Source organism: Aptenodytes forsteri, unplaced genomic scaffold (assembly GCF_000699145.1).
Source record: "Aptenodytes forsteri isolate BGI_AS27 unplaced genomic scaffold, ASM69914v1 Scaffold104, whole genome shotgun sequence".
Lineage (NCBI taxonomy): Eukaryota > Metazoa > Chordata > Aves > Sphenisciformes > Spheniscidae > Aptenodytes > Aptenodytes forsteri.
In genome coordinates this window covers 1,455,825-1,467,289 of record NW_008795943.1, presented here as the reverse complement: position 1 = coordinate 1,467,289, position 11,465 = coordinate 1,455,825, and the positions used below count along the sequence as shown (strand labels likewise).

At 36.3% G+C, this 11,465-nt stretch overlaps 1 protein-coding gene across 1 annotated transcript; it reads left to right on the top strand.

Moving 5' to 3' along the window:
• Window positions 1–2,948: 2,948 nt before the first annotated feature.
• Window positions 2,949–9,109, top strand: RGS21 (regulator of G-protein signaling 21). Its single transcript, XM_009285316.1, has 4 exons — window positions 2,949–2,959; window positions 6,466–6,542; window positions 7,784–7,950; window positions 8,921–9,109. The coding sequence occupies exons 1-4, from the start codon at window positions 2,949–2,951 to the stop codon at window positions 9,107–9,109; spliced, it is 444 nt and encodes a 147-aa protein (XP_009283591.1).
• Window positions 9,110–11,465: the final 2,356 nt, after the last annotated feature.

Here is an 11,465-nt window from a genome sequence, read left to right as displayed (position 1 = left end):
TACACCCCATAAAATGCAAGAGCAATCGGATTGCATCCATCTAGTTATCCTGCGTGCTAGTCAGAATACTCGTGGTTTTTAGCATCCTTCTGTGGCTGCTAAGACTGACTTTAAAACATCTATCAGCACTGAAAATCTTGAAGAGATGGTCATATCTGTGTCATTCAGACATCAGGCAATTAGATAGAAATTTTAAAAAATGCATCTGTTGCACTGTTTGGAACTTTGTTTTTTTAAAAAAGTATATAATCAGATGATTATGAAAAAAATAGGCACAGATCCTGCAAGCCTCCCTCTCATAAATAGTCTCACAGGAGTTAATGGGACTGTTATATAACAAGAATGATATTACCTCTTCAAAAATGTAAACTAAGTCAATTTATAATCACAGTTCTAAGGTGGGTGAATAGTATAATCATTGGGATTAGACACAGGGTAAACGGTGAGAAATGAATGGAATCATCCAAGAATGATGCGTTGCTTAATTTGGTGTCATCTCTGTCCTTATAACTGCACTGACTTTACTGGCATTACTCCAAGGAATCTGGAGGAAACTTGCCTCAGGCCTTTATCTAGAATTTTGTTACTTGGCTGAAAATTCAACACCTATTTTGAACTGCTCCTAAGTCTTGGCCACTTCTCAGTGAGAACCTCGGGCACTTAAAAGCGAAGTCCCTTCCTAAAAATAACAGGACATAGTAATGCATGTAAATGCCCGTACATACTTGCAGAAGAACCTCCTGTTTGCTATGTGAGAAAGGTAGACCAGCAATCACAAAACATAACATTAGAAAAAAAAGTACTATTTCAACAATAGTTGACAAAGAGACAATCTCACTGCTAGAAAATTCAAGTTGCAGCTATTTACAGTCCGCCAGGCCAGAAACTCTACAAATAAATATTGTTTGGATTTTGTATTATGTTTATCCTCTTTTACCAAAGCTCAAACCTGGGACTCAAATCAGTCACAAAGGATTTAATGTAAATGCAGATGCTGAAGGTTTTCTTCTCCACCTGTAAGATGCTGAAGTTAGTCTTACTAGCATAAGGCATGGGAGGCTTTTGGTCCTGTCTGGCAGCATTACAGTCAGCAGTACATACTCTGTGGAAATAAGAGAAGATAACTGATTGAGGAAAATAAGCAGGACTGCAGAGAATCAGGATGCTAATTCATATTTCTCTCTTTCTGTTATAACTTTCAGAAGCAAGTGGATGCAAAGGTAAGAAATTGCAGAAAGGATTCGTATTTTGCTGCCAGGAATCTTTTTTAGTGTTATGTAGGACTGAAGGGGGTATCTTGGGTCATCGTTTCTACTTTCCTATTATCAAAGGCAACAATTTAAAATAATCTCTTTCATAAATATATGAAGCTCTATCTTTGCAGTACAGAGGAGTAGAAAGGACAAAAATTCTACTGGGAGGCTGTTAAAAACAACTTTTTCTGAAGCTGCCTTCTGATTTCCAGCCTAAATTTATTCACTGGCTGTTTATATACATTTTTTCTTTTGCCTATATGATCATTAAGGTAAAATAATTGCTTTTTCTGTCTGGGTTACCCCTCCGTATGCACAGAGAGCAATCATAGCTCCTCTTTGCTTTCATTTTACAGACAAACTGACGTCTTTTATTCTTCTCCTGCAAGACAGTTCAATTCTCCCAATCAACCCAGTAACTGTATCTGTTCCCATCTGATTTCAGCTTTCTGGAGCACTATTGATCAGATTCACTATTTTTTGTCCCATGTGAAGTTCATCCAATAGTTTGTCCTGAAACTTCTTTTACAGATCCACAAAAGGTGAGGATAAGGAATAACCCCTTAACATTGCTAAGGTCAAAATGTGGCATGTGGTGCTTGGGTCTTTCTTTCTTACCTTAGAAGATAGACATAGCTAAAATAAGAAAGACTGTGTCCTCAGTCAGGCAGAAGGCAGCTTTGTCTGCGACGATACCAGATAGGAAAATCAAATGACACCTAAACTCCTGAGGCTGCTCTACTTGGTGTAAAATATTTTAACTGAAAAGACAAAAATCCTTTATTCCGCAGGTTGGGACAGCTGGATCCCAGTTCCTGAACCAGTGAAAGTTTGTTTACATCAAGTGGAGACATTAAGAACCAGGAAGCTGGGTAGGGTGAGCAAAGGCTTAGGCAGCACAACAAGATTTGGAGGGAAGCAAGCCTGCTTGTTCAGGGGAGCGAGGGACAGCAAGGAATGTACAGAGAAAGAAAAGAGCTGGGGAGGAAAGAGTAATTATTGAGAGCAAAAGACAAAGTTATGTGAAAATGTTTTTGGGGCAGAGTGATGTTCCTAGAAGATGGCACATAGAATGAAATATCAGTAAGAGTAGAAAAAAAATCACTGCATTGAAAGTATCAAATACTGCATGGTCCCATTATTTGTAACAGCATCAATGTGCAAATGATGGCCACCCCAATGCTCTTTGGTCCCATTGTGGTAAGTCTTGTATGAATAAACAAAAGAGACAATGGCTCAAGGGCCTTAGACCTTCAAGACGTATAAGGTGATGGATAAGCTTTGCAGATACAATATGAGGGTAAATAATTAAAGTGAAGAATTTTCTAGTTACGTACACTGAACCCGTTTTCCTTTTTTCTTTTGCACAGTCAGTAAGCCAAATGGTCAATGAGAAAAAATCACAAGATGATTTCTCTGTTAAGATTTTGTTCAGAACATAAATATTTATTGAGATATATTTGCATATAAATTGTTTTTAATTAAATAGCATGGCCACTGTTAAAAAACAAGCCATGTTTCTGAAAGAAATAATTTTAAAGGAAGTGTTAAAAACAGTTTGTCAATTTGCATTGTACTGTTTGGTTATTCACATGCTAATGGTATTGTTCCTGCTGTCACATTACCTTCAGCTTGAAGATCAGTCAGAAAAAGAAATTCTGCCCTGCCTGTGCCAGTCAGACAGTGGAACAAAAAATGCCGGTGAAGTGAGTTGTTGTTTATGGCTATTTTAATCATAGGTGATTTATGGGATGGGATGATCAAGTTTTGAATAATCTAGGCAGCTTTTCCTTCCCCTTTTGAAGCAGATATGATTATTTTGATTCTTTGTTGTCAGTTCTGCTTGCCATTCCCATTCAAGTAGATCCCATGAGGTCAGAGAAATAATTCTCTGAGTGATAAGTAAATATCAGAACATATAATATTACCCATAAGGAAGAGAAGCAGAATTAGATTCATGCTGTCTGTTTTATCCTGGTCTTTCATTTTGCTTTTTTGTTTGACAAGAAAGCTAGTAAATATTTACTGAACAACCTGAAAATTTGTTATATTTTTGATTATTACAGTTACTAAAACAAACTGTATGATTAATTCCATCAGCACACGATGTCTCACAAAGTACTACATAATGCTACGTTTAGTTTTCATTTATGTTTTCAATACAGACTGACTATATTTGCACTCCAGTTTCACTCATGTATGTGTGCATGTATGTATAAATATGCATAATTTTATTCTTTTTATTTAAATATAATTTTGTGCAGTCTGGATACAAGTAAACTGACAGCTACCAAAAAAGCTTGCTTGTTAAAGGTGTCAATACCGCAAGCTATTGTAATAATTATAACTACAGGTATGTAATATGGTGACACTATGATATAATCTCTTTATAAATTTACAACTAGAAAATACTATTCCTGGTGATGCTGAGAAATAGCTGTGGAATACAGCTGTCAAACTAACCTGTATACTTTAGAGCAGGGTTTTGACAGTTGAGCTCTCAGAGTCCCCTTAGGAATATCAAATATTTTTTACAGAATTCTAGGGTTGGGGTTTTTTTGTAAATTAAGACGAGCTGTAATATTTTATACAGAACAAAGCGTTTGGTCCATTTATCAGAATCCAGAACCTTTTAGATCCTAAAATACCTATTTATTAAGTTAGTATATACAGTGGCAGAAAGTCAGTAGTCAGCATAAAGGTCTTTCCATAGGTGATTTCAGACACCAGTTGGTCAGACAGAAAAAGGCGTAGTGAACTTCACTTCAAAGGTTACTTTAAAATGCTGTCCTGATGGATGGGCATCTTGTCAGCCTTGAGAATACATGCTCTTACTACGCTAGCCTAGAGGAGAGAGCAGCACAGCATGTGCAGGCAGGTGCTGTGTTTTAGTAGAGCCTTTTCCACCCTGTTTTCTACTCACCCAAATTTCCCACCCCTCAGTATTGTGGACAGTGTCTGTGGCTTGTGATGCTTTGCTGAGCCAAGGATGACCTGCTCTACTTTTAGTTAGGAAGAACTCCTGTCCTCCCTAAGGGATGTGAATACAAGACCTAGGCATGAGGTAGAAAAGAATTACACCCCATGAGTTTACATGTCTGAAACCAGAAAGACCAACTAAGAAAAACCTTTCCATGCAGAATGGCTAACCTCCATGAAACTTCAGTTGTGAGGTTTTTCGAACGGAAACAGGGTCTAGTCAGAAAATAAGATTTCCGTTTCCATCAAAATTCCTGGAATTTGTTTTTATTTTGCACTGAAACAAAACAAAATATTTCCAAATTTTCTGATTTCTCCTTTCTTACCACCAAATGAGAGAGAAGATGCACACAAATCATTCCAGAGCTGCCAAGATGTCAAGTGACTACTATATTCACATAGAATGTAAATTCAGTTTCACATCCCCCTGCCTACCATAACCTATGCAAGATACATAACCAGAGGATTAGAAAGTTGGTTTCCTCTCTCTTTGTCTGGTTAATACATCTCTACTATTTGTATAAAATGTAACAGTTCAACAAAAGCAATGTGAGATACCGATCTATTTAATTACTACCTACCTCTCCAGGCATTCTTGCAGGTATTCTAGAGTTGATGTGTCTCCTTGTCTCCTTATAAAAAAATCTGTTTTTGGAAGCCAGGGTTGGGGGGGGGGGGGGGGAGATCAATTACTTACTCTGCTCTGACCTTGCACTTTGAACTATTTATTTCAAGATCTTTCACAAATGCAAAATGCTAGTAAAACATTCTTCATTCCCTTTAAATGTTTATGTTTAAAAAAAATTAATAGGCATTAATTTTACTAAAATTTAAAATAAGTTGGGATAAAACCTTCTACTGAGTCTGTTCTGGGTACATAATAGGTATCAGCTCAACAAAATTCTTCATCTTTTACCACCTGTCTTTAGAGATTACAAGAAGAACCGATTAACACTTGAAATGTCTAGCTCAAATATTTTGGCCAAGATAATTTGTAAGATCTGAAATTTTTTTTCAAAATTTTCCTTAAAAAAAACTATTTCAAAAAAATTTCAGTTACAAACCACTGAATCAAGGTTTATTGAAGAAGTATGCTCCTTATTCTAAAACAAAATACGAGCTAGATAACCAAACAGATCTATTCCTGCTTATCACCAAATGGTAGATATGAGACTAATGTTCATTTGGGGATGCCTGAGGCTGCAAACTGACTGACTGCCAAAAACCTAAGAAAATCAAATAGAAAAACTGGCATGCAGGAAAGCAGGTAGGCACATGCTGACATCTCCGCATGTGTCTGACATTTCCACAAAATGTTTCATTTTCAAGAAATCATATTCTTCCAAGGTTTTGTGACAAAAAGTGCAAGCGATAACAATAACGCTGGTAAAGGAGGTTCTTTTTCTCTGCTGGATGTTTAAATTAAAAACTCATACAATGGTAATTTGAATCAAAACATAATTTTGCAGGAATAAAAGACAGGTTTCTTTTATCTATGTACTCACGGACTAAATTAAATATGACCGTCCTTCCCAAGTTACAAGAAAAAAATATTCTACACACTTAGCATGCAGTTCCCTTATCTGACATCCTTTTGCTTGTCAGATCGTGCAGCTGTCCTCTGTTAGCCTGCACACTAAGCCTTGCTTCTGAACCAGCTTGGACATCTTCAGAGCACCCAGGCTTTGTAAGAGCAAGGGTCCGGTTAGTTCCATGTCTCACTTCTAACAAACAGAAGCCTACAGCAAGTTACAAAGGAAAAGCCAAAACTATGAATTTACTCAATTTCTTATACCACTGAGAAACTGAAATAATGCCCATTTATCCTACCACTGTTAGCATGGTAACGTTTTAGATAATTCTACTCATTCCAAGCAAAAAGTGTCATATAAATTAATGGTTAATCCATTTGAACTCAAGAAGAAATTCAGTACATGCTCTAGAACATTAATATCCTTCCTATGCTTTTATTATAGTTCAACCAATTGCAAGCATTACTACTATCTCCTGGATAAATAATCAAGTTGCCAATGTCAAATAATGCTGTACTTTGAGTCTATATGGTTCTCTACACTCTAAAAAAATGTGTCACGCTTTTTGTTGACTTTCTGTTATTCAGTGCGTAGGGTAACATGAATTACTCACCCTGCTCCCTCAAGGAGATAGCCAAATAATAGACTAGCTACCACAGACTGCACAGGCAAAAAAATCACAATGCCATTTTCAAGGATAGATGTTGTTTCCACAGGTCAAATGCTGGGGAAACAATGGCCTGGTCTGAGTCTGTGGATACACTACTAGCTAATAAAGGTAAGAAGTAAGTGAAAAATATTTTTTTTAAAAACGTGTGTCAACCCAGTTCACAAACATTGCTGTCAGGTTTTCACACTGCTCTCCAGCTCAACTCTCCATGGGCTTTCAACCACACCAGCGCTACCGCTGGAGGCATGTGAGCTGCTGTGCTGAAAGGCAGAGGGGGCATGTTTCTCCAAGCTGCAAGCACAGTATACCTTCTGGCCAATGCTTAAGGGACATTTAAGAAGGCCGAAGTGCTCTGAAAGAGTTTTGTTTTATGAAGATAGCTGTTGTTAAACTCTCGGTGCAATGGTTCTGTTTTTCCTATTTTTTTAAATAAAAATACCACAAACCTTTTCGTAGGTATTCCTGTTACAAAGAAATATACATGTTGTGCATTGCCTTTCAGTCAAACAAAAAATGATTATTTCTAACATATCCAAAGTCACTTCTCCAAGCGATCCCTCTCCTACTGACTTGAAACCCCAAATCACATGTAACTTAAAAATTTGCTTGCCCCTGCCCCATTTTCCTGCAGTAACTTTGTGGCCTGGACCCTGGGGTGCCTCCACACTGTTTCTGAATAGTATTAACTTGACTAATGCAACTAAATTTGGGCGCTGTCAGCTTTCTTTTCTAAGACCTTGTGATTTGGGTTAATTTTAAAACAATTTCTTCCAAACAAACCTTTCTTTGTTACATTTTTTTCTCCTAAAAGTGCAAAAAAAAGCTGAACAAAGAAGTAACAAAGAGTCCATCTCTTCATCCAAGTCTTAACCATTACTTGAAAGGAGATGGAAGCGCTATTTAGGCAGGCTAACCTCAGCTCGGAGGGGAGCACACTACCACAATATGACTTAATTTTCTGCTTGCTTCTTAGACCAGGGGTCAGCCTCAAATCCTAGTCACTACAAATCCTCCTAAAGACCAAAATCTCCAGGATCCCCTTTTGACTAGTGTATCAGTGCTAGAGAGACTAAACCACGGCAGGCAGGTATTGGAAGCATTCCTCAATTAGTAACTCTCTGAAAGAATTCTCTTAGTCACCTTATCATCGCTATAGTTTCATCTCCTATTTATTTCTCCCACAACAGCCTCTTAAGACTAACTGCTGGCTACAGGCAAAACAATATCAGACACAGAAGTTACACTATATATACTGCATATACACACACACATGTGCGTATATACATACACACAATCTGCATTGGTCTTTCAGTTTTCCTCTACCCACCATCTCATGCATTTTTCCCCAGATGGCTTAGCAGCTTTTAGCACATTTTTGAAGTCAGAATTCAGTGAGGAGAACGTGGAGTTCTGGCTGGCCTGTGAGGACTTCAAGAAAACCAAGTCCTCTACTAAGATTGCCTCAAAAGCCCAAAGGATTTATTCTGACTTTATACAAGCTGATGCTCCAAAGGACGTAAAATAGTTTTTTGCGTGTATTTTGGGTACTGAGGTTGGGAATCAAGTGGAAAGTTCAGATCCAAACTCACAGGAATGACAGAAAATACAGTTCAACGTGGCTGTACTTCCATTTTCATGTCAATTATTTACCAGGTAGAAAACACTGTGTGGAACTCTGTGAAGCAAACAAAGACTTCTTATGGTTTATACTTTAAATACATTCTTCACACAGGGCATGGGTTTATTTCACCTTCTGAAATTTCTACCTTAAGATTTAAGGAAATGTTCAATATCATTTGTTTTCTCTAACCATTTTTATAATGCAATAAGCACCATTTTCTCTGTATTTAGGTACCAGTATATTGGAATGTTAATGATTGTATTTGTTCTTTTGCACAGGTATTTTTGGCACGATGAAAATTAAAATGCAAACTTGCAAAAATTTCCATCACAGCATTCAATTTTATCATTATTTAAAAAATGCTTACTGTGAAGGAACAAATTGCTAATTAATTATTGTTCACATTCTACTCCCTAACAAACTTTTATACTGATGTTTTTGCCTTTGATAGTGAGTGTGCTTTGAATGTCCCCATGTCTTACATATGATTGAAATCCATTTTATTATTATTAAAAACAAAAAATCCTTACAAAATACATAGGGCCAAAACCTAAAATGATGCTGAGTACCTTCATCTCTAATTTACTCTTTGGTAATGGTTGCTTCATAGGATTTGCTTTGGCAAAAAGATGAGATAATCAGAAGCAAGTTTTTCCCTTCTTTTTTTCATTGATGCCATCTTTTTAAGAGCCAAATAAAATTAAGAATTCAGTATGCTAGAAAATGAAGGGATGACCTTCCTGCTTATTTGCATCAGCCAGGGTATTTGGGAGGAAATTCAAATGCAGACTGTATCCTGTACACGAACAGACCTCAGCTTTCCAATCAAACTGACATTGGTTTTATGCCTCCTTTCTTCCTACAGATTAATATGGACTTCCATACCAAAACCTACATTTCTCGGAATATCTCTGAGCCCACCCTCAGCTGCTTTGATGATGCTCAGAGGTTAATCTATAGTCTCATGGCAAAGGACTCTTTCCCCAGGTTTCTAAGGTCAGAAGCATACAAGGAACTAGTAAAGAAGCAACAGAATGGAAATCAGAAGGGATAGCTCCCATTTTTGTGAGAAAATACCTGAGGGATTATGAATTTGTAAATGCTTCCCATTGCAACTCAGTACAGATAATATTTTATTAAAGTGATTGTACAAACCAGATCTAAGAATTGCCTTTGCCAGCTTGTTTTTAAGTACAATATGCACATGATACTTTCTAATAACAGTGGAGAAATATTCAAGAAACAGGATGGAATATGCTAAGACATTTGAGCTAACTTTTTAGTGAAGAAGTTTGCCATTGATAATTTTTCCAGTGCTTGCTTTTTTTGTCAAAGTGTTTTCACATTTTTAAGCAGAATGTTTTGGTTTTCTGGTTTGCTGTTGATTTTTCTTTAGAAGTATGGCCTCAGAAATAAATTCCTTTCAGGGGACTTGAATACATTTACTCATTCATTCATCATCTTATTTGTAACTTGTGAAAAAAAAAATTAAAATCCTTTTTTAAACATGTTTTATACCAATTCAAAACAGGAGAAGTAGAAATATGGTAGATAACACACTATGATAATATTTAATAAATAGGCAGCTGCTTTATAACAAATGTTCCTGGCATTCAGAGCAAATTAACGTTTCATAATAAAGCTGTCTTCAATATGACTCTCTTCAATTTTCTTTGTGTTTATTTCATTTAAATTTTTATTGAAAAGTCTCATTTATTAATTGTGTAGTCATTTTGGAAAAAAACCTGAGTAAATGTTCACTTGTAAATTTTCAATTAGTGATTAATTTTCTTTGCTTTCCCAAAAGTATCAGTGATACTGTCCACATGCACTCATGAAGAAATAATGTCAATAATTATTACCATTTTTCAATGAAATACAGATAAGCAGAAAAGTAGGCATCAGAGAAACAGTTTTAGGCAAGCAAGCACGTAAATCAGAATTTAGTCATGGTGTTATTTTTCAAACAAGCAAGATACGATAGGATTCTAGTGCAATCTTCAGATATCTCCAAAAGCACACACTGATCTCGTTCATTGCTATTAGAGGATTTATTGCATATATTTAGGTGAAGGAAAGAGCTGTGGCTTAGTATTGAAGAAAAAAAAATTTTTTAAACCATATGGGACAGGAATAATCTTCACTATGGGAAATAATCCTAAATACAAGAGACAGCAATAAGATTTTTCTAAAAAAGAAAAATCTTTCATTTGATATGAATTTGATCCTTTTGATTCTTTTGCTTTTGAGCTGCGCTAAACCTCCAGGAATCTCTCCTTGTTTGGAACTCTGTTCATGCTTTCTACACACCATCACATCCTCTATGCAAAAGATCCTCTCTATTTTATCAAACTACGCTAAGGAACTAATTCATTTAGATAATAAAGGATATTAAGTAGTCTGAAAGCCCCAATACGCTGCCTTTGGTTATGTACTTAGGTTAATGTCCTGCCACAGCTTACGTAGGTAGGTAGGTAGGGTTTAAAACATCTTGATATGTTAAAATCAAGATGTAAAACATCTTAATTTTAACAATATCTTAATTTTGTTAAAATATTTAACAATATCTTTACTATCTTAAAACATTCTTTGATACCCATCATCTATTCTATCACCTAGTTTTTCTTCTTGCTGTCTGCATTTCTTTTTCTTTTCTTTCTTCCCCAGCACTAGTGATTAACAGAGAAACGAACACGACCGCTGAGGTTGAACTACAAGGAGGATGTGGCTTTGTTTTGCAATCCCGCAGCTACCATTCATTTTGTAATGATACTTCAGTGGAAAATTGCAACTTCCGCCTGCAGCGCAGCCTTGGTATCCTTTCTGCACCAGGGGATTTCTGCTGGTTAAAGTCACAGTAAAGTCAGCAGGCAGGATTGCTGAAATGACATCATTTACTCAAAAATGTACCAAGTCATTTTCCCTTCTTACAAATCTAATTCTCATTTTCAGAAGGGAAAATTCCCACATGTAGGAAGAGGTGGGATCATGTCACCTTTCTTAGTAGGGCAAGTAGAAAGCCAAAAAATTCTGCTCTACCAATCGTTTGGGACCTAAGGATAAAAAAAATTACCTTGAAAATAGATGTGTGATCATGAAATCTCACAACTCTCTCTGTGCTCCTTTAAAACTTGCACACTTCTGACTTTACCCCATCACAAAGAGAGCTAGAAAGTGGTAGAAAGATGGCTGCCAGGGATCTCTAATTCCTGACTCTCTGAAAACACAGTGTAAGGAGAAGTTAAAAATATATATCAAATAGTCAAACTTGATAAAAATAATGCATGTTATTATTCTGATTATATGAAAACAATAGTGGGAAGCATCATGTCCACATGATGTCTGGCTGATTCTCTGTGATCAACAGCATAATTATTGTCAAAAGAGTGCATAATTATTGAGTAGATAAT

Bases quoted from the DNA above. Each gene is read 5' to 3' on its own strand.
- RGS21 (XM_009285316.1), top strand. The intron at 6,543-7,783 runs GTAAGAAGTAAG...ATTTTTCCCCAG, and splicing joins TACACTACTAGCTAATAAAG to ATGGCTTAGCAGCTTTTAGC. The intron at 7,951-8,920 runs GTAAAATAGTTT...TTCTTCCTACAG, and splicing joins AAGCTGATGCTCCAAAGGAC to ATTAATATGGACTTCCATAC.